The sequence below is a fragment of the Dipteris shenzhenensis genome, chromosome 7 (genome assembly GCF_047967505.1).
Source record: "Dipteris shenzhenensis isolate YYH24624 ecotype China chromosome 7, Dip_SZ_1.0, whole genome shotgun sequence".
Taxonomy (NCBI): Eukaryota; Viridiplantae; Streptophyta; class Polypodiopsida; order Gleicheniales; family Dipteridaceae; genus Dipteris; species Dipteris shenzhenensis.
The window spans coordinates 36,309,753-36,333,791 of record NC_141602.1 but is presented as its reverse complement, the minus strand read 5'-3'; the positions used below and the strand labels follow the sequence as shown (position 1 = coordinate 36,333,791).

The following is a 24,039-nucleotide window of genomic DNA, read 5'->3' as shown; positions in this document are numbered from 1 at the left end:
AGTTGGGTGAATGCCCAATTCGCATGACTTGCCCCTCTGTAGCATTTTCTGCATCACAATCTCCCTTGGCTTTGGTGTTGTAGTGAAAGTTGTTTGGAAACTTGGAAAATTTCAGAACTGAGGGTGGCTGGGTGTGCGAGAGCCGAAGGTGAGCTGATGTGGCAAACAAACAGGGCCGATTGCTCTTGGTCCTTTCTGCTGACGTGGCTGCGTGTGAGGAAGGGCGTGGGGGGGAACGGTTCCCTCCAATAGGAGTGCGCCATGTGTCATATTCCTTATCTCATCCTCTCCATATAAATGTGTTCTCCGACTCTGAATTTCGCTGAGGATCATTTTGTTCACAGCTTCTCTGCGAGTGCAATTTCTTGCAAGCCTCATTTCCTGTGAGCTGTTGATTTCTCTGGTTTTGCTCCGTTCCGCAATCCATCACGGCTTTCTGCAGCAGTTTCCAAGCCTTCCTTTGAATCTGATTTCTGCTTCGAGAAGCATGCTTGCATTCCAAAACGCAATCGTCCTTTTTCATTGTTTCAGGAGCCCTCTCGCCATCCCCGAAGGCTTTCTGAAATCTGCTTTCAAGCTTCCTTTCAACCAGCGTTGTGCATAGCTTGCATTGGCGGCATCCCTCAGGGTTGAAAGCAATGGTTCTTGTTCTCTGTGTATGGAGCACTTCCCACAACGCCTGTTTTTTGTGAGTTTTCAGAACTGATTCCACAGGCATGGAAATACAGACTCCTTGCCCGCGTTGGATGCAAGCGATACACACACAGCCCTTGTTTCTTCCTTTCAACTGCCAAGTGGCATCAGGCGCACGGACAAATCCTTCGTACGCACTACCAAAGGAAAGAAAGTGGTGCAACATTGTCTATTTTGCGTCTCACTCAAAGTCAAAATACAGAGGTCCACTGCAAATCAGGCAGGACGAAACCTCGTTCCATTTCGTAGGTAGATGTATGTGTAGCTTATTTGCTGTCGCCACTGCAATCGAAGCTATATCCGATGTAGAGGACACAGCATCAAAATGGCCTTCGGTGGAGGGAAGAAAAGTACCAGCATTTGAAATTACCGCAAGTTCTGAGACCCGCAGGTCTATGCCATCCTCCCAGGGAACTCCATTGTACAATCCTTCCAACAGGATTGTCATTTATTTTCGACAATTGGGTTTGACGGGCTCAACTTTGGATAAATGTTTGAAACATGTGTTTGAGATGACAGAAGAAGACATAATGAAATTAATGGGTACTTTTAGGTCATTTCAGCTACGAAGAAGTGATTTAAGGTCTATGATTGCCAAATATCCTTCCCTCGTCAAAGTAAAAGGATCTCAAGTGGAACAAATCTTCAGATATTTCTCAAGCCTTGCATTCAGTAATGCCGATGTCATAAGAATCCTGGTAGAAAGGCCAGCTTTGTTTGTTTGCGATATGGAAGCCGCGAGTCAGATCATAGACAGCCTCTTGTCTATTGGTATCCAAAAGGAGGATCTACGGGTTATTCTTTTAAGAAGGCCGCAAATTCTTGAGCACAACGTGGGCTTAGTAAAGAGTACTGTATCTGCTCTGTTGAAAGCCAAGATTTCACAAGCAGATTGTAGGACATTGCTCAAAAGAGAACCTGCGATACTCACCCCGTCTGTTCAAGAAAGTAGAATCCAAGATATTGTGGACTTTTTGCTAAGCGTGGGCGTGGAGGGGAAGGATTTCTGTCGAACACTTCTACGGAGGCCTAATCTTTTAAGCTACGATGTACCAAGCATGCGAAGCACGTTCAAATATCTGCAGGGTTGGATGCAGCCTGAGGATTTGACTAGGGCCGTCAGAAGATACGCAGAGCTGTTGTCACTAGACCCTGAAAGAAAACTAGAGCCGTTGATCAACTATTTCTTGGGACTTGGAGTGAAAGTAGAAGATATTGGAAAGGTCATAGTTAAGAGGCCACAGATTATGACGTGTACAATGCCACAGCTAGAAAGAACTGTTGACTATCTGAAGAATCTAGGCGTGAAGGAAGCTACGCTTGGGAGAATGATAACTTCGTCACCACAGGTATTCAAGGGGAGAGAGAGAGAGAGAGAATGATTAGGACACAAATAAATCAACACATCTATCACAGGTTGCCAGCTTTATGAGTGGCAATCATGCGCTGTCTATGGGTTTTCCATAAAGTTTTTTAACCCACTTGTCTGACTGGCTGCTCCAACAGGCTGTGCGAATCTCTGGGAGCTTCTGTCTGATGTGCTGGTATGCTCGACAATCGAGCAATATGTAGTGTTCGTCCTTTATGTTGCTTCCCTTACACATGTTATATATTCTCTTCTCTTGGAATATAGCCTGTTCCTACCTCAAGGTCACGTGAGCTGTTGCATATTCTTGAAGAGGGAGATTTCCTCTTCAAGGTATTTTTGTCTCTGATTGATCTCTCTTCTGTACGAAGTGATCTTCTCCTTTGTTTTTGTGATATCTAGTCAAGGACTTCGTGCGTCACTCATATCTCTGTCCGGAAATTTGAAGCATCTATTACCCATTTCTCTATCCATTCTGTCCTTGATTTGTATCATCCTTTGGTAGTAATCATTGCAAGAGCTTGGCTATGTTGGAAAAGTGCTTCCCCATTCAAAGAAAGCATAACTGTTTCAGCTAGCAAAGTGAACTTTTTTCTCACCGTAACTACTCTCTTCCAGTATCCAATGGTGATCCCTGGTGCCCATATCTGGTAGTTATAACGAATTACTGGCTACACTAGCGTTGTTAATAAAAGCTTTCTTGTCTCCAAAGTTCAGAGGCAGGATTTCTGCATCTAGTCGGAACAGCGCCTTTCCTCCATTCATAATTGTTTTCTGAACATGTCTCCATTCATAATTGACTTAAAACAGCAGGCCAAGTGCTGGTACGATGAGACTAGGTTCCCTTATATGTTTGCTTGGCTTGTTTGTGATGGGCGAGAGAGGGAGAGAGAGACAGAGAGATTTCCTTGATTTGAGAGGGGCTTACATATTTATATAGCCACCAGTCGTAGTCGGTTAGACCCAATTGGGTGACCGACCCAGTCCGCCCAAAACAGTCGACTGGAGGTCGGTCCCGAAATAGGCCATCGACCACACGATAGAACTGTGACGCAGAATAGAGCAACTAACCTATAGTCCCCGGTCGGCCCATAGCCATCCGGGACTTTTGGGGGCTCCAAATGAGCCCCACAACCCGAGAGTGGGCTGCCCCGGGAAATGCTTCGTCTACCCTCAGTGCGGTCAGTCATGGGATGCCTTCCCGCACTTGCATGTAGCCTAGTTGGCAGTGTGCGAACTCTATCTGAAGCCGTCCAGCCATCAGGCCACACATGGCCCCCATCTGGTGTCCAAACTAGGACCTACCGGATAACCTAGCTACTCAAATGCCTTCTCCTCATATGGGGGGCTTACAAGTAGAGTTAGTTGGTTCCCGCGTAGTTACACGAGAGTGGAGCATTGATATCTAACACCCCACTCAATGTCCACCAGCAAGTGAACTTACTTTTTCGGCCCAATGCCAAGTCGATGAAGATGCCTCTCCAAGAAGTCTCTTCCAAGAGCCTTCGTGAAGATGTCCGCAGCATTCTATGTCGTCGAACAGTACACCAAGTCGACCTCTCCATCCATGATGAGCTCGCGAACAAAGTGATATTGAATCTCAATGTGTTTTGTACGAGCGTGGTACATAGGGTTCTTGGCAATTGCCATGCAACTCTGATTGCGACATGATAACTGCGTAGGCTTGTTCTGCACTGCACCCATGTCCCCTAAAATCCTCCTCAACCACTGCCTCACAAGAAGCAAAACATGCTGATTTGTACTCAGCCTTGGTAGAAGAAATAGCAAGTGTGGGGTGCTTCTTGCTGACCCATGACACAGCTCCAGATCCTAGTGAAAAACAGTAACCTGTCACTGATCTCCTGCTGTCCACGTCTCCTGCCCAATCCGAGTCACAGAATCCGGTCAAGATGTTGTCCTTGGTATAGGTGATGCCATAATCAAGTGTGCCTTTGATGTATTTCAGCACCCGCATCCCTGCCCTCCAATGGTTCTCCCGGGGCTTATTGGAAAACCTGCTTAATACACCAGTCGCAAAGCTGATGTGCGGTTGCATGTTGCACAAGTAAATCAAACTGCCCACAAGTCTTCTGTACTTCTCTTCGTCGTCCACCAGTGGTGATGAATCCTTGTTTGAGAGCTTCACGTCAACCTCCATAGGAGTGCCAACTGTCTTGCACTCAGCCATGCCAAATGCCTTCAGTATCTCTCCAGCATACTTCAGCTGTGAAATGAAGATATGTTTTGACTCTTGCCAAACTTCAATCCCCAAATAGAAATGTATCAGTCCGAGGTCTGTCATTTTAAACTCTCTTCCTAGCAACTGCTTTGTCTGCGAGATCTTTTATTCATGGTTCCCTGTTATGACAAGGTCGTCCACATAAAGGACCACGATCATACACCTGCCTCCTTCTCTGTAGATATACAAATTTGCATCAGATGGGCTCCTTCTGAACCCGTTTTGCAGAAGGTAGGCATCAATCCGCTGGTATCACGCTCGTGGAGCTTGTTTTAGTCCGTAAAGTGCCTTCTTCAGTTTACAGACTTTACCTTTTGAACCGGGGATCACAAAACCTGGTGGTTGTTCCATGTATACCTCCTCCTTGAGATCTCCATTCAGAAAGGCAGATTTTAGTTCCATCTGAAACACAGGCCAACTTTCCTGTGCTGCTAAAGTCAAAACACTGCGAATTGTGGTTAGTCGAGCTGTGGGAGCAAAAGTATCCTCATAATCAAAACCATGTACCGGTGCGAATCCTTTTGCCACGAGCTGAGCCTTGTACTTATCCAACGTGCCGTCAGACTTGTACTTGGTCTTGTACACCCACTTGGTGCCAATTACCTTGCGTTTTGGTGGTCGATCCACAAGGTCCCAAGTGTTGTTCTTTATTATGGAGCCATACTCCGACTGCATAGCCTCCATCCACCTATCATCACCTTGTGCCTCTTCAAGACACTTGGGTTCTTCAGCACGGATCACCTCTGTCATCGAAGCGTAGTTGACCAAGTGTTCCTGCACCCTTCTTTGCTCCTCTAATCTCTTGGACTGGCGGTGTTCGGATGATTTCTCCTCAATGGCTGGAGGTTCTTTGCCGTCCAAAAGCTGCTTTACCCACTTCGGGAATGGCCGTTGCCGTTGTGGTTCTGCAGGCTCTTCTTCCTCTTCTTTATCTTGAATTCTCCCAAGCACCGTTGGGGGAGTTCTGTCTGCTGTTGGTGGTTGTACTGGATGGATATCCTGGTCCTGGTTGTTTGGGAAGGAAGCATCCTCCTGCAATTGATGTGGCTGTTCTGAGAAGACCACATCGCGACTTACTATTACCTTCTTGGTAACAGGATTATAGAGACGGTAACCCTTCGTCTCTTCACTATAGCCCAAGGAAATACACTTCCGGCTCTTCGGTTCCCATTTGGTCCTGTTAGCATCAGGGACATGCACAAAACAGTCACATCCAAAAACTCTGAAATGTACAGCTGAAGGTTTCTTACCAGAAAAGGCCTGCAGTGGAGTCATCCCATTTACAGCCTTCGTGTAGCTACGATTCAGAATGTAAATTGCCGTGTTACATGCTTCAGCCCAGAAAGTCTTTGGCAAATCTTTCCCTTTCATCATACTCCTGTCCATTTCGTAGATGACGCGCATCTTGCGCTCTGCTACTCCATTTTGTTGTGATATATGTGATGGGGGTTTCTGCCTCTTGATCCCGTGACTTTTGCAATAACTTTCGAATTCACTTGATGTGAACTCACCACCTCTGTCTGATCTCAACTTCTTCACCTTCCTCCCCTTTTCTTTCTCGACCATTACATGCCATTCTTTGAACTTACTAAAAGCCTCGTCTTTAGTCTTTAGGAAGTATATCCATATCCTTCTACTGTAGTCGTCGATCAGCGTCATGAAGTAGTAGGAACCACCCAAAGCTTCCGTCTCCATCTTTTCGCAGAGGTCCGTGTGAACGAGCTCTAGAGGAGCCTTTGTCCTGCTGGCCTCTTTAGGAAAGGGCTACCGATGCTGCTTGTCCATCATGCAAGCTTCACATACATCGGATAGATCTGTAATTTCTGGTAGGTCTACAATCATTCCACTTTTATGCATCTCCTTTAAAGAACTAAGGTTTAGATGACCAAACCTCTCGTGCCATAGCTTAGTGTTGCTCACATCGGCTCGAGCACTGAAAGCTGAGAGTTCGTAGATGTTTTTGCGTCGTGTACCTTTACCAATGACCTTCCCTTGAAGATCCAAAATCTGTGCGCCATTCTTATCGAAGTGAACTTTGAGATCCTGATCCGTGATCGCAGAAACGGACAACAAGTTCCTCTTGATATTTGGCACATAAAGAACATCGGACAACTGTTTTATAACTCCATCTAACTTGAGAGCAATCGTACCTTTTCTTTTTGCTGGACATTTTGCATCATTGCCGACTGCTACCAGGATGTCATTCCTTACCGGATGTAGAGAGGTATACCAATCCTTACGACTGGTCATGTGGCGCGATGCACCACTGTCAATAATCCAAGGTTCATCCGCAGGTACATGAACTGTCTCCGTGCAAATCTCCTCAATGGCTACGAACAGCTCTACTGGTACTGCCTGTGCGCGCTGTTGCTGGACTCTTTCTTTACTCCGTTCTTCTCATCTGGAATCTTCTTCCGGCACTCATTCTGCTTGTGCCCTATCTTGTTGCAATAAAAGCACTTGATCTTCTTCTTTCTCTTTTTATCATAAGAACAAGATGGGTTACCAGAGTCCTTACCCTTACCTTTCTTTGATCCAGCCGAGAAAGCCGAATCTTCTTCAATCCTCGTCTTTTGACGCATCTCCTCCTCCAGAAGCATCATGCTGAAATCCTCAAAGTTGAGGGACGGATTTTTGTTCTGCGTATTCATCGTCGTAACAAGACCGTCGTACTTTGGTGGGAGAATCCGTATGCACCTTCGTGCTAGATTCTCACTGGTGATGGTGATGCCAATCGCAGCCATCTGATCGTGCAGATTCTTCACCCTGGTGATGAACTTCTCTGCCGTTTCAAACTCAGACAGTTTCTCGTTCGTGAGTTGAGTCTCCAGATTCTGAATCCGCGTCTGATTCGTGGTCTCGTATTGATTTTTCAAGACCGTCCATGCCTCCTCCGCTGTGGTGACATGTTGAATTAACGCCATGACAGAATCACTTACACTGTAGACAATAGAACACAGCGCATCTGCATTTCTTCTTGTTCACGCGAGAATCTCATCTGCAGTTGGTACTATCTGTTGTCCTGCATTGGCTGGATTCGGTCTCGCAACCGGCTTCACGTCCACCCCAGTAGCAGTATCCCAAAGGTCGTATGCGCTTAGGATGGTCTTTATCTTGAACTTCCAGAGTGGATAGTTAGTGCCATCCAACTTTTTACTTTTGTCGAACGGTGGGATTCGTAGTCTTGCGGGTTGGGCCATCTCTCACAATCTGCTCGCAAACAGAAACACACTACCAAGTCTTCTTGCTAGAGCCCAAGCTCTGGTACCATGTAAGAAAACAATACCACGTCTGTGCTCAACAGATAACAGGATCTCGTATGCAAGAGAGAAAAGGAGATAGTATGGAGAATAAAAAATTTGATTACTGTAAAATTGATACAATAGATGGCGCTGCCTCCTAGCCGTCCGCTCCTATGTGAGAAGCTTCGATGGCGTGCTGGAAACAGTAGAGGACGAAGGCTGGATGCTAAGGAATCAGGGTTGCTGTAGCCAGTGATGATGATGGGCTTCATGGGCTTGCTCTTATATAGCCACCAATCGTAGTCGATTAGACCCAATTGGGTGGTCACCCAGTCCGCCCAAAATGGCCGACTGGAGGTCAGTCTCGAAATAGGCCATTGACCACACGATAGAACCGTGGCGCAAAATAGAGCAACTAACCTATGGTCTCCGTTCGGCCCAGAGCCATCTGGGATTATCTGGGGCTCCAAACGGGCCCCGCAACCCGAGAGTGGGCTGCCCCGAGAAATGCTTCGTCTACCCTCAGTGCGGTCAGTCATGGGATGCCTTCCTGCACTTGCATGTAGCCTAGTTGGCAGTGTGCCAACTCTATCTGAAGCCGTCCAGCCATCAGGCCACACATGGCCCCGATCTGGTGTTCAAACCAGGACCAATCGGATAACCTAGCTACTCAAATGCCTTCTCCTCATATGGGGGGCTTACAAGTAGAGTTAGCTGGTTCCCGCGTAGTTACACGAGAGTGGAGCATTGATATCTAACAGATTTTTGGTCTTTAGAACAACAAAAAATCTAGATTTGTATGATTGGACTTATTCTAGTCTTACTTGATGGGATATCTCAAGGTGTATGCCCCAAGCGCACCTTGGGTTCTATGTGTGTGTGCTAGAGGCACAGTTAGGTGCCCATAAGCACTGTTAGGTGGTGGTAGATGCCACATAGGATGATTGAGAGATTCTAGGAGCTGATTGAGGAGATGATTGTGGAGCTTGGTAGCTCATGTATAGGTGCCTACATATGGACCTCACCTTTCTTCATTCTATAAGCAAGCAAGCATTCTCTCATTTCGTGTTCAACTTCATGCTTTCCTTTCACTTCTTCAACATGGTATGAGAGCACTATGATCCTCCTTGAGCCCATTTATGCCATGTCATCTTCTTCTTCTTCTTCTTCACCTTCCTCTCTATTTTGCCCCTTTCTTTCCACGTCAGAGGAATTAGACAATGGTGCCCACGAAATTGCGCAACAATTGCCTTCTTCTTGACGCCATTTCGTTCAATTCGACTTATTGGAGCAGCCATTCCAAAATTCCTTTGAGCCAAGCTTGCACAACAGTATGAGCTAGCTTCTGTCGAGACTTGAAGTGAAATGGTCCACCAGGGAGGGAGAAACAGACGAAAAACCAGTCGACTTTCAAGCTGCTGGCTATGGCGACGTAACGCGGCATTTCGCCTCTTTTCTTCAGTGCCTCTTCTCTGGTATACCAGCTTTATTTCTACCTAGAAAGCCCTCTTTTCTTTGCTTTGAGAGTGAGATACAAGCCCTCCAAGATCAGCCTCTATTTTGGACAATTTTGACAATGTTTTGAGTTTGGTGCTACATTAGATGCTACTTTAGCATTTCTGATGTTTTAAAGTGTTGAATAGCATCATTACAACTGTGGCTACAACTTTCCTTTAGGTTGCTATACCTGGATTTGCTTGGAATACTTTCATTTGGCCACCTCTATGAAGCATGCAAGTTGAAGTATCATTTCCATTATGATTTTTAGTATGAAATTTGGTTACAAGTCTTTGCTACACTAAATGTGTACTTTGAAGCTTTTCAACTCTTTTTGGCCTTGTAAGAGAGTAGACACTGCCCATTTTGCGTTATACCCTCTCATGGCTACCTTCTTGAATATGGATAAGTTCAATGGTAAAGGCTTTCACACATGGTAGATGAAGGTTAAGTTTGCATTGATGAGGAAAAACCTCTGGGGGCTTGTCAAACCTGCTTCAACTTCTTCTTCAACAGCCTCTAATGCTGGAGAATCCTCAGCTCCTACACACCCGGCACGAGATCCTGCTAGAGAGGAGAAAGCCTATGGCATTATTGCTCTTGGCTTAGGAGATGACTATATTCATCACATTTCTGATTTGGAGTCTTCTTCTGAAGCTTGGCAGAAGCTTGATATTATTTTTGGTGCTAGCTCTCACATCTCAAAATTGTCACTTAAAATTGCTTTCTTTGAATTAAAGATGGCTAGTGGCACTCCCTTGGCTGCCCATGTCAATCACATGCGGAGTCTCATGACTCAACTTGCTTCTATCAACTCTCCAATCACTACAGATGATGCGATGGCAGTATTGCTCAAAAGTATGCCTGAAGATTATGATCATGTTGTTACCACTTTGAAAAATCTTCCTAATCCTACTCTTGAAGGTCTTATTAGCGCTCTTCAAGAAGAAGAAAGGCACAAGGAACTCCGGAGAGGCAATGACACAGCCTATGCCATAAAAACTCAAATGGGCAAGTTTTCACCTTGCAAACATTGTGGGAAGACTAATCACCTCTCAAAAGATTGCTTCAAGATCAATCTTGGCAAATATTGTGGCAAAAACAATCACCATGAAAAGTATTGTAAAGCCAAAAAGGAAGCAACTACAAAACCAGAAACTGCCAATTTACTTTCAGTTGATGTGTCTCCACAAGATGAGGCCTCCTATGATGATTATGCTTTTTGAACCATCTCCATATATGCTCCAGATCTCTCTTTTATGTTGAGTCAAGGTACTCAGCCTGGATAGTCCTCCAAAATGAATGGAATAAACTATTGTGTTCTCTGTAAACACCTCTCGTCACCATATGATGTAGGCCATGTGTATGTGTTTTGCTCCATGGTACCTCCTGCAGACATTGTGTGCATGTACATGCAGGGGAGATAACCATTGGAAGGTCTTATGTATCCCTTTGTTGACTTAACAGCCTTGGGAACCCTTGCTAGCATGAGATCCTAGCCATAGATTTATCCTTGACCACCATGAGATGGCATGAGAAACTATGAGACTAGATGTATCCTTGACATAGCCTCAGGCATTCCCTTGAGGGGGGGTATGATGGGATATCTCAAGGTGTATGCCCCAGGCACACCTTGGGTTCTATGTGTGTGTGCTAGAGGCACAGCTAGGCGCCCATAAGCACTGTTAGGTGGTGGTAGATGCCACATAGGATGATTGAGAGATTCTAGGAGCTGATTGAGGAGATGATTGTGGAGCTTGGTAGCTCATGTAGAGGTGCCTACATATGGACCTCACCTTTCTTCATTCCATGTCGAAGGCTAAACAATCTTTGTCCTTTTCAGTTCATAGTACTGTGCAAAGAGCTCAATTGGTCCCTCATGCAATTGCATTTCCTTGCCCACAGGGGAAAAATGTTGCTGTAATTTCTACAAGGTGATCAGCCTTGGGCTCTTATGATTAGATCTCTGGCCACTCATATCAGTATTTCTGCATTTGGTCATTGACAACTTGATCAATGGGATTTCCTTTTTGGTTGCACTGATAGCACTTTCCCTGGCTGCCCTTTTGTCTCCCGCTTGCTTTTTGACTGGAAGCATGTTCTTTCTCATCTGGAATGGAATGGTCGGCAGTCTTTGCTTGGGAATTCTTTGAGAGCTGAAAGCATTCACTGGCTGAAAGTCTTTCAGCCTCCCTTAGCTTTACAGGAACCTCGACGTTCCTACTTTGTCTCGTTTAAAGGCATCACCTCTATTGTTGATGTTATTGATGCTCCCTTTTTCTCTGGCAGCCACCAGATATGGATTGGGCTCTCATTATCGTCCTTTGTGGTAGTAAATTACTTCTATGCTTTCATCCTTTGTTCCGATTTCTTCTTTGGAACTCAGGGACTAGCTGGAAGATTGGACTTTGACTTCTCCAGGGTCCTCTTCTCGTCTTTTGAGACTATCTCAGATTACTGTGCCTGCATTGTATAAAATTCTTTTGCCTCAACCTTGGGTTTTAGAGAGAGGTGATTTTGTTTGGCGAATACATCACCCAGCCAAGTGGTGAAGAAAAATATTACAGCAGCTTTGGGCCTATAAAGTACCGCTTCGGCAACAGGTTTTCTTTTGGCGAGTTCTTTTGGGAGTGTTTCCATTTGGACAGCTATTGGCTCATCGACACATTGCTCTTGCACTTTGCCACAGATGTTCTGCTTCTTTGGAGGCTATGCCTCACTTGTTTTGGCACTGTCTGTGCTCTCATGAGTTTTTGGATCTGCTTCAATAGCGCCTATACGCGAGATTCCCATCTGTTCCGTTTGGGAAGTTCTTCTGGCTATTTGGGTTTCATCCATCCAAACCGGAGTTTCATCTTTTCTTCATTTGGGTTCGCTACTGGGCACTATGGACTTTATGGACATATAGGAATTGTAAAGTCTTTGGTGATCCTACTTTCTCTCTGTTTGGCTTTTTCAGGCGTTCTCTGCAGCAATCTTTCTTTGATTGCCTGTAGACCTACTGCATAGATCACGAGGTCTTTTTGGCATATACTGAAATTTTCAGTTGATGTAATTGTAGCACCTTGTTTTGAGTTTGCTACTCATGTAATATAATCAATCAAAGATTTCACCCAAAACAAAAAAGAGTGTGTGTGTGTGTGTGTACCCCTACAACCACACAAGATGTAGAAGGTATCAGAGAGAGAAGGAAAGGTTGGGAATCTTTTGAAACCCAGATGGCAGCTTATGCTTGGGTACTGATATGAACATAAGTGTAGCTTTGATTTGAGAACTCTAGGCCAACCAAACATTCCATTTAGTCTTGCTAAACTCATAAAGCAACTACTCTTTCACCACATTGGTTCTTGGTTCTTCCTTCTACGACTGGTCCTCCTTTTATTAATCAACCTTCTTCAATCTGCAATCTTTTGCTGTGTCCAAAGTTTGCGAAAATAGACACATTTTGCTATGTGTCCAAAGTTCTTCCTTAGTATCAATCTTTGTTTCTAAGTGCCAAATGTTGTCCTTCATGAAGTGAAAATTAGAGGATCCACACTCAATGATTGGCATTCCGACAATCATCCCTTGTCTCTACAAATAGTATTTCTAGGATGCTTGAGGCAACTACCAAAAACAACTAGTTTTTCAGCACATTGGCTGTTGGTTCTTGCTTTTGGGATTGGTCATCCTTCTATTGATCAGCCTCCTTCAGTCTACAATCTTCTGGTATGTGTCCAAGTTTGTCACAATAGACACATTTTTTTCGTTTCTTCTTGCATTCACTTTTCTAAGAGTCCCTTGGCTCTTTTGAAGAGTCACCATCTTGGGCTTAGCTTGTCCAGGTTCACACCCTTGTTTGCCTTTGCTTGACACAAGAAAGGCCTTGCCCTGTGTGCTGTCATCCCTGTACTTCTTCTCATGTCTTGCTCTTGAGCATCGAGCCCAGCTCCTCAAAACTGAATGCTTGGATCTCTCTGCAACATTAGTGTCATGATCAACCTTTGAAGCTCTTGGGAAGCACATTTAGTACTAACAACTCAAGTTGATTTGTGTCTACCTTCAAAAGTTATTTTTATTCTTATTTTTTATTTCAATTATTTTTTATCTTTTATCTCATTTACTCAGAACTTTGTCTAAAGTCACTTACAAACTACCTTCTTTCTTTTGTTCTTTCACCTGTTCGATACAAAATTACAATTTGTAAGATTCGATATATCCTAGTCTCATGAAGGTATATATTCTAGTCTTCTGTATGTATATATATATATATATAAGGTTGGGAGGTTGGGAAGATGATACCAAGCTTATATCACATTTAGTAGCTGTAACAGGCAAGAGCAAGAGCTTACATCACTCTCACTAATGGCACCCCCTGTACTGTGGGGTGTGGAAGTGTGAATGCTAACTGAGAGGAAGGAGAGAGAGAGAGAGAGAGAGAGAGAGAGAGAGAGAGAGAGAGAGAGAGAGTAAATATGCTCGTTTGGGAGAGACTACAATGAAATCGTTTAGACTTCACAAGCAGTTGTAGCTTGAATGAAGAGATTTGGACTACTTTTTGATTAGCCTTCTCCTTTAGTGCTAGCCTTCGTCATGGCTGAGTTTGCCCTTCACCTCCGAAGTGCCGACAGAAACTTAGTACGAAGACTTTGTATAAATGGATGCTCAAGTATGTGTGGGTGTGTGGATTTGTATGTGTGAGAGCATACTTTTATACTATGGTCTACACCCACTGTTGGGCACTGATGACGTCAGTGGGGATGTCATAGTAGCTAGTCCCTGCTATGCATGATGGAGTTTATGGTTTTCAATCTTATGAGTGACTATCGTGAGATTGAAACTGCACTATGTTCTGTTTTTAGAGGATGAGTTTGGGAATGTTCTTGGATTCATCTAGGTATATGCTTCTGCCGTATTAGCGGACATGCAAATTTCACGTTGTGAAGTTTTCGTCCAAGTTGCGGCCTGCTGGTATTGCGATAATTCTTTCTATCTTAAATGGTGCGTTGTCCTATCAGCTAGATTTAGATTTAGATGCTCGTTTGGGAGAGACTAAAATGAAATCGTTTAGACTTCACAAGCAGTTGTAGCTTGAATGAAGAGATTTGGACTACTTTTTGATTAACCTTCTCCTTTAGTGCTAGCCTTCATCATGGCTGAGTTTGCCCTTCACCTCCGGAGTGCCGATAGAAACTCAGTACGAAGACTTTGTATAAATGGATGCTCAAGTATGTGTGGGTGTGTGGATTTGTATGTGTGAGAGCATACGGTCTACACCCACTGTTGGGCGCTGATGGCGTCAGTGGGGATGTCATAGTAGCTAGTCCCTGCTATGCATGATGGAGTTTATGGTTTTCAATCTTATGAGTGACTATCGTGAGATTGAAACTGCACTATGTTGTGTTATTAGAGGATGAGTTTGGGAATGTTCTTGGATTCATCTAGGTAGATGCATAGAACACATCACCTCGCTGTCGCACTTAGAGTTATGCTAACGAATATCTTTATTCATAAGTTTGGGCCTGGCAATCACCTGATCCCCGTACAACTGTTGATCATCCTAATTGAAGAGGGCTGATCTGTTTTATCTGGGTGCGGCTAGGTCTGTAGGCTGAGGTTATGCTGGCTGCACATTGGCTGGTGTTGCCTGTGGGGAGCTGAGGGAACTGTGTCCATGAAGGGGTGGGCTAAGGAGAGGCTATGGTGGGTGCATGGGCTGCTGAGGTCGGCTGAAGCAACTGCTGAAGTTGCTGGAGCTGAAGGCCGAGGGGCTGCTGTTGCTACTGAGTTACTGCTGCTTGGTGCTGATGGAACTGCTGAGGCTGAAGTAGCTGTTGGGGCTGAGGCTGATGCTGCTGGACCAGGTGCTGGACTGCTGGACTAGGTGGTATTTTCTGCTGGAGCTACTGCACTAAGTGTACTGTAGAATGGGGGAGTGGCTGCTAATGTAGGCGCAACCCTCCTGGAACTGGCCCGACCTGGTCTGTGAGGGCCCAATCTGAAGCTTACTTGCCACCCTGGAGTTGACTGGCCCACCCGTCTGTAGGGACCTGTCTGTGTTGAAAGTACATGGTTCGCTGCTGCCTTCTGCTGCCCTGACCTGACCAGTTCTGAGCCTTACAAATGGCCCAGACTGGTTGCTACTTCCCTGGTCCTTCTTTGTTGCTGTCTGCTCTGCAGTCAGATGGCCACGGGCTGAGGATTGTCTGTGACATCCCTTCTGCTGAAACTGGAACAGAGGACAAGTCTGCCATTCCTCGTTCAAGGACTGGCTGTACCTGTGGTTTGGGAATGTGGGTGGATGGCTGACACTTCCAACAAGGTTTCAAAGGGCTTTGGCGTTTACCACCAGATACCATCTCGGCTAGCTTGTCAGCTGGAGCTGTCTGAAGACTTCCCGAGCCTCCTCAGGATCGATTTCGATAGCTCATTTTGTTTCGTTGTCATCCGTCATCTTCTGCCAATTCCAATAGCACAAAGGCTTGTGCTGGGTCATGGTAGACCAGCTATTAGCTTCTTTTGTGTCAGCTTGGGTACTACCTGAAGTGAACCACCTGGGACTTTCTGTTTGTTTGTATCTTGCACTATAATGGTATGATCTTGCACCATAATGGTATGATCTTGCACTGTAACGGTACGGTCTTGCCAATTGCCTATTGTGCTGTATTCGGCAAGCATTGGCGCACCTAAGATGATGTGTGCTGGGCCTAATTGGATGACAATGAATCCAACTATGCAAACGAGCCCTTAAGAAAGAGATGAACAAAGGCTTTCAATGACCCACCGTGGGCCTATACCAGATGCTCCATTGGCTCCATCAAAAGTGTTCTCTTAAACCATTTAAGGCGTCCTCGATCTTTCTTCCTTGAGCCAGCAGCTACTGTTCTTCCAGGTCCAGTTCTACACAAGTAAGCCATCCCGGAACAAGGTACAATCCTTGTAGCACCAAACATCCATGGCACCACCTTTTTGATCACGGACATGCCAAGGTTCTCGAGCAATCTTGGTACCTCGATTAAGTTCATCTCGTGGTCTTCTTCATAAACCAAAGACAGTCCAGATCCTGTCAAGCACCATGTCAGCAATGTCTCTTTTCAACCTATCAACATTCTGACAACTTCACTTCTTGGCCGTCCTATTGATGCCAATTTTGACATCTTGTGCTACTGCTCTGGTGGTGTCTAGTTGGTGAGAATGCCCAAGTGCATTGTGAAGCTTGAGTACCTTAGCTGATTGTCGTACGAGGAGATGTGGTGTTAGCACATCCTTTGACCTAAATGTGTTGCTTAATGATGCAATATTTGAAAATTTAAAAGTCCTTGTTAGGTGCGTTGCTCACAATATCGTATAAATTGTGTCGTGGAATGAAGCATCTAGCATCAGGAAGCACTTGTATTTCAGAGTTAAACCTTGGAAGCGATGCATTATTTGCGACAATTCCTTCAACCTCCTGCCTTATGTTAGGTCAAGCTCCCTCGTTAGTCCTCATATTGCTCTTGTGCCTTTTGATGTTGCCACCTTGCTTGCATGGCCTCTTGTTGTCACTCTCATGCTCTTTGATGAGGATTATCATGGATTCAAGTGGTAAATTCGATTTATCGATAACCTTGAGAGTTTTATTGCCACTTGAGTCTTGGGTTGCTTGATACATTTGTACTCATGGTTGACCTTGCCAGAATAGGTCGACATCATACAATAGAACGTGAAGATATGGAGCCACATGGTGGCAAGGAAGGTCTAGAAGGTGGTGATGATAAGAGGGGAGCTGAAACCCTAGCCCATAGTGGATGTGATAGGAAAGGTAGTAAAACTGCAGATGAAGATGGGAAAGGAAAGACACTGAGGTGTTGTCAAGAGTATTGAAATGGTAGTAGATGCCATGATTCCATATATACATTTAGTTGGCGGGTATTGCAGAACAAGCATGGGACATCTTGAAGGACTTGTACGACATGAATAACTCTAGGGGGAGCCTTAACCTCTGGAATCAATTGTTCACCATGATGATGGAAAGAAAGATATTGTGCATGACTATCTCACAAAAATGAAGGAGATTAGGGATTAGCTGACTAGTTGGACGTGGTCCAGCTGTCTGTCACATGCACCCCTACACTAGGGTGCATTATCACACACTGGCTCATCATCAAGTGCAAAGAATGTACAAAAGTAGGACCCATTTAGGACATTTTGTTGTATGCCATGGCCACATTCTGAGCCCTAGTCCAAGGACGAGTCATGCACTAGCTACGTAGGTCAACTCCCAGCCATTAGGACAGTCCAAGTCAATTGTACCCTAGGAGAACTGCATAGGTTAGTTAGGTTCTAGCTCAAGTTAGTCAGGTCTAAGTCTAGGTTGGTTGGTAGGCAAAAAAGCCAGCTTGGGCTGCCCAGGTAGGCTGCTCAGGTGGCCAACCAGGTCGGCTGACCAGGTTGGTCAACTGACTGACTAGTTCAGTCAATGGCCGTCTAGGTCGGGCTGGCCAGGCCCTATAAAAGGGGCGCAATCCCCGGCATTCAGCTTGGAGATTCGTGCACCTCAGTTCCAGCCCAAGTGCGCCTTTGCTCCAGCCCTCATTGCCATCCACTGCTGCAGCCCAATCTCAGCAAATCTTAACGCACAGGTGCAGCAGAGATTCAGGAGATCAGCTTCATATCGCCTCTCGTTGGGGCCGATTTTCCACATGCAGCAGCAGACATCAGCAGGTGGAGCAAGCCCAGGGCCTGATTCAGCATTCTCTCTGTCATTCTCAGTTCTCTAATATCTGAGTTCATCTCATCTCATCTCATCTCTCAGTTCATCTCCTCTCTCAACTCTTTCACTCAAGTAGTCACCTGCATGCCTGTGGACAGTAGAAGCCTTATTCTAGGCCTTGCAGGGTGGTCTACACTGACGATGTGGACAGTGTTGAGGCCTCCGATCATTGGCTGGAGTTGTTTTCACGTGTTTTGGGCATTGCTTGACTAATTTAAGGTCCTTCTTCAGAGTTGCATTCTCTTGTTCTCTAGAAGAGTGTATTTCAGCATTGTATTTTCAGTTCTCCAAATTCTCCTATAGTTGTAGGAGGGGCCCCTTAGTGGGTATAGGGACTCGATCGGTTGTCAACTCCTTGATCTCTCTACATCTTTCTCTCTTTCTCCCTACTCCCTCTCTGTGGTATGCATAATGCATCAAAGATGACTCGCCAAAGGTTTAAAGAAGGTCTTGTTGAGTTTCACATGATCAGTAACCCGTTGCATGTTACATTCGTATTAGATCTTTGGGTGTGATCTAGCTTGACTACCGTGAGTGCATGGTCATGTTGAGATCAAGAAAAACCACTCAGCCAAGCATAGTTACCAGCCAAAACAGAAACGGAAGAAACAAAAATGGGAAAAACCAGGGAAATGGAGTTTCTGGCCCTCGTTGAAATGAAAACGGAAGAAACGGCAATATGGTACAATTTATGTATTAAAAATTATTTTTTATACATAATATAATTATCAATAGAGTGCAAATTATACATAATACAATTATCTATACTTGAAGCATCATGCATGCTTCTATGATTTTAAATTCCTATGATGATTGATCTATCTAGTATCATCTATTATCCATGAATGATACTTCAACAATCAACATGTGCCATGAACTAAGTTCTAAGTTCTAACTTCTAACAAGTTTGAAGTTACAACAATCTGAAGTTGTAGAGGGAGGATGGAGAGGTGAGAAAGGATGGAGAGGTAGGAGGAGGATGGGGAGGTGAAAGAGGATGGAGAGGTAGGAGGAGTCGGAGGAGGATGAGAGGTAGAAGGAGAATGAAGAGCTAAGAGAGGAGAGGTAGTGGAGGGATGGAGAGCTGAGAGTAGGCTCAGGATGAAGAGCAGCTACCCAAGATGGAGGGATGAAGAGGAGAGCAGGCTGCGGCTGGCAAGGCTTAAGAATCAAAGATGGAGAGGTTGGAAAGTAGCAGGATGGAGAGCAGCAACACGGGAGGCAACGAAAACAACGACAAGAGGCGACGAATCGGTGAAAAACGTTTTAATCAAAAGAAGGCAAACACAGTTTAATCAAAAGAGGGCTACCCAAAAAACTACCCCCTCCTCCCAAAAAAAAAAGTGATTGCGAAACGACGTTTTTGGAAGAAACGCGGTTTCGTTTCAGCGTTTCCATTTCCAAGCTTGAAACGCCCGTTTCTTGTAACTATGCAGCCAAGTACCATGGAAGAGAGGACATAAGAGTTCTGCCAAGAAACCGACTTCACTGAAGATAGTATAAAAGATATGCTTCCGCGAAGCACTCAAGAAATGATGGAGATGATAATGGAGCAAAATTGGCACCTTCAATCCCAGCTAGAAGAAAATTTATGACAGCTGGAAGAATGCTGAAGATAGTTGGAAGAAAGCAAGAGATAGCTAGAAGAAAAAGAGGAGGCAGAAAAGCCTCTAGAATCTAAAGGAGACTCAAAATTTGATGAACAGCTCTTCTTGATGTGAGAGGAATGCAAGCACGAGGAGGCACTTCTACACGTAGAGCTTACCCAGATTGAGAAGTAGCACAGACTTGATCGAGAGGCCATGCAACTTCAACATGACTAGATGTTAGCCAACTATGTAGGTCAGTTTGACCGCTACTGTGTCCACACTGGCTCCGACCTCTACATCCACTACAGCCACTCCGCATTCGATTGCACGGTCCGATACAAACTTCATCAAGTATGATGCTAAGTGTGATCATTCAGCCGTCGTCCCGTTATCCATCAGCCAACTATGTAGGCCAGTTTGACCACTACTGTGTCCACACCGGCTCAGACCTCTACATCCACTACAGCCACTCCGCATTCGATTGCATGGTCCAATTCAAATTTCATCAAGTATGATGCTAAGTGTGATCATTCAGCCGTTCTTCAGCTATCCATCAGTTTGTTGCAATTTTCCACAATTTCATTTAGTTTCCAGGATCTAGTGGGACAGTTATTGCAGGAAGAATAGACAAGAACGGACATGTCTGTTGATTTGCATGATGGGGATCGAGCCTTGTTGGCAAAAGGCAGAACAATTTGTTGGCCATCAGTCCGGGATTGATGCAGCTCAGCCATCAAAAGAAAAATTCAGATAATGTAGGTCGGCCCAAAAGGAAGAGTAAGTATCATTACAGTAAGAAGCCTAAAAATGAAGGAAGCTCGAATGACAGTTTCAGATTCAATGCATTAGATGCAAAAAAGGATAGTGCTTCAGCAAACTGTGTGAGTGAAGATCGGTCCTTCTTGGTCTGCAATTATGATAGTGTTGCTTCGGCTGTAGTCTAGTTTTTTGATAGTGGGGCTTGTAGGCATATCACTTCTAGAGAGAATTTATTTGCAGATTTACAGCTTGCTCCAGTTGGCAAGAGAGTGTCTTGCGTGAATAATTCTTCATACCAGGTTAGGGGAGTCCGAAAGATTTTTCTATCATCAAATGCCTTTTAAATGCCCTTTACATGCCAAGGATCAAGAAGAATTTTTTGTTAGTTGCCTCTTTGGGAGAAGAGGTTATGCTGTCATTTTTGAGGAGGATAAGTGAATTGTCAATGATAGAGAAAAGGATTATTAGATTGTTACTATAGGCACTTACCATTAGGGTTTGTACGAGTTGGACAAACATGACAGCAATATGACAAATGCATATGTGTGGCAAAAGTTACTTCTGCAACAAAAAGAAGCAGAATTATGGCATGCAGATTTGGAAGTATACAATTGTTTCCGATCACTAGCATGAAGAAAAGGATCATCAAGGTGTATGCTCCACCTCATACTTATTCAGTCCTGCACTAGAATGTATGCACACTTATTTTGAAGTGCTTTTCTTCGTCCTACTTAGTCCTGCCCAGACCTAAGAAATAGAAGAAAACGGGTCAAGATGCCAAGAATAGTCTGCCGCGCCACCCCTCAAATCCTCGCCATCGCCATCGCCATCGCAATCCGTCGTCGTCCGTCCGCTGCCATCGCAATCCGTCATCGTCCGTCCGCCCTTCTTGACCAAACAGAGCATATGCACTCCGCACCAAGCCCAGCCCAGCCTAGGCTAGCCATCGCTAGGCTTAAAGGGGCTCAGAGCCCGTGGCCTACGTATGTAAACATGCCGACATGTCTTGCACTAGAATGTATGCACACTTGTTTTGAAGTGCTTTTCTCCGTCCTACTTAGTCCTGCTCAGACCTAAGAAATAGAAGAAAACGGGTCAAGATGCCAAGAATAGTCTGCCGCGCTACCCCCCAAATCCTTGCCATCGCCATCGCCATCGCAATCCGTCGTCGTCCATCCGCCCTCCTTGACCAAACAGACCATACGCACTCCGCGCCAAGCCCAGCCCAGCCCAGGCTAGCCATCACTAGGCTTAAAGGGGCTCATAGCCCGTGGCCTACGTATGTAAACAGCCGACATGGAGCACCCGGAAGGGTCAAATCTATAGCACCACAAGGGCACCGGCTAAGTCAGGTAGGAATTGCCCAACAAGTGTCATTTTTACTAGTCACCCTAGCAAAAGATCTAACAGGCCAGGCCACATGTAAGAGCACCCAAAATTAGAGAATCCTCACTAAAATTCTGACGAAAGACTATTTGATTCCGAATCAACCACATAGTGTTTATTACAGCAGCTTTGATATACGGTCAACATGCCATTAGTGTCGACGGCAAGCTAGCAGGATCACCAAGCAAAACCAGCCTCCAGTTGGAATCCAAATAGAACGAAGTCTTAAGGCCCATCTTACGAATTATAGCCTCCACCTTACTTCAAATCCCTTTAGTAACTAGGCAATGCCACCACAAGTGTCTGATGATGGATGTCCCACAGAAAGGACATATAGGATTCACCGCAAACCTTTTAGCCAACTTGACCCGCATTGGAAGCCATTGGTGAAGCGTCTTCCACAACAAGAAACTACATCTACCCGCTCTGCAACCTTTCCACATGTTCTTGCATCTCTCAATCCCCCAGCTTGGAGAATGATGCAACCCCCATTTCTTATTAGGCTTCATGCACAAGGGCTATACCATCAACAGGTTACGGTAAACCACCCTAGCTGAGATTTTTTTCAGACACGTCCTAGCAAGACGCCAGTGGTTCACCCTGCAATCCTTCGATTCAATGCAATTAGAAGGCCATGACTGAGGAACCTATCCAGCACAGACTGAATTAGAGCTATTTCCCTAGCGTTTAGTGAAAATCTGGCTGACACAAAACGTATCGCCTCTAGACGCATCCCGAGAATTTGGGACTAAGAACACATGCCTTTTCTGAAAAGACTTTGGACCCGGGGCAGATCCAATCGGGAAAAGGGCTCATGGCCAACCGCCAATACTATTCTCCACCATACGCATTCACTGAGGCTCGCATACCCTCTGAGATCTTAGGAGGAGCATACTATGCTGATACAGCTTAGATGAGTTCACTTGTGATACGAATGGACCTAACAAATTTGAGGATGCTCAAAACAGTGAGAATTGGATGAGAGCCATGAAGCACAATTGGATTCCTTTTAGAGAAAAAATATATGGGAACTGGTGGATTTGCCCGTAAGAAAGAAAGCTATGGGACAAAGCGGGTGTTCAAGATCAAGAGAAAATCTGATGGTACCATTGATAGGTGCAAGGCAAGGTTAGTTAAGGGGATAGATTATGATGAGATTTTTGCCCCCACTTCCAAGATGACCACATAGGATGTGTTGTTTCGTTGGCTGCTCATCTCAGGTGGCGAGTACATAGATTGATATCAAAGAAGCCTTTCTCAATGGGGACTTGCATGAAGAAGTGTATGTGAGTGAGCTTGTTGCTTGGTCAAGAAGACAAAGTATGGAAGTTGCACAAGGTACTTTATGGACTGAAACAAGTCCCATGGGCTTGGTATGAGAAGATTCATACATATTTGACCAATAAGGGCCTAGAAAAGAGTCCAATTGAAAGTACCCTTTATGTCCAATTGAAAGTACACTCTAAGAGTCCAATTGAAAGTAAGTACCCTTTATGTCCAAAAGCTCAAGAAGGATTTGTTGATTGTCATCTTGTATGTGGATGATATGCTGCTCATAGACATAAGCGAAGAGAAAATTGTCAGATTTCAATATTGATCTTGAAGCTTCGGTTCAGATGTCAGATCTGGTCTGTTACACTAGTATTGTGCTCAAGCAATCAAAATATATTCAAAGGACTGTTATTATAGAGGCTCAATTTCCAAGACTTACTCCCTTGGAGCCAGAGCTGAGGCCATCCATGCATGATGCAGGTGAACCTTTTGATGCTGTCATATACAGTCAGGATGTGGGATGCCTTATTTATCTCTACAATACCTGTCCAGATATTCAGTTCAATATATCCCAATTGAGCAGGTATATGCACATCCAAAAGACAGATTGGAGTGCTGTAAAGTTCCTTTTCAGATATTTGCAGGATACTCAGTCTCTTAGTTTGTTCTATGCTAGGGGGGTGACTTTGAGTTGCATGCTTTCAATGACTTAGATTGGGCTGGTGATTATGATACTAGACACTCCACCAGTAATAATTGTTTCTTTATTGGCAGTTCATGCTGAGCCAGCGTAATCACCAGCATAAACATGGTGTTCCTTGAATAAGAACATTTATTCACAACATGGTGTTCCTTGAATAAGAACATGAAAAAATCCACAACATTCTAATGCGTAACAAAGTAGATCAAACTTCTCTCTGTTGAATACAATCTCACAGTTTCTCACTCAAACATAGTGATCCTACTTAGGTAATTACAGAACTTGTTAAGGGGAATGTTTCATGCTGAGCCAGCTTCACTAGTGTTTCCGATCTGGTCTAATAAAATGCCTTTAGCACGCGATAGATGTATTTGTAATACCTTTGTTGTGTCCCAGACTAGTACTACTTATATGAGATTTCAGGTTTGTAGAAGCTTATGGCTCAAGTTTCAGAACTCAAAAAGCTCTCTTATTGAGGGACCTTTCCAGGTTGCCTCGCTTTTGTATGCCATAATTGGTTTGGCAATCTATGAGTATTTATCAGTATGATTCTATATATATTTTG

At 44.6% G+C, this 24,039-nt stretch overlaps 1 protein-coding gene across 2 annotated transcripts in view; it reads left to right on the top strand.

The window, feature by feature from the left end:
* The first annotated feature begins 338 nt into the window (after positions 1-338).
* Positions 339-24,039, top strand: part of LOC147900284 (uncharacterized) — a 60,976-nt gene continuing 37,275 nt past the window's right edge. For both annotated transcript variants that reach the window (XM_087377350.1, XM_087377348.1), the window contains exon 1: positions 339-2,042. In XM_087377350.1, the coding sequence (XP_087233476.1) occupies positions 717-2,042 (1,326 nt within the window). In that variant the 5' untranslated portion in view covers positions 339-716. The remainder of the gene's footprint in view (positions 2,043-24,039) is intronic.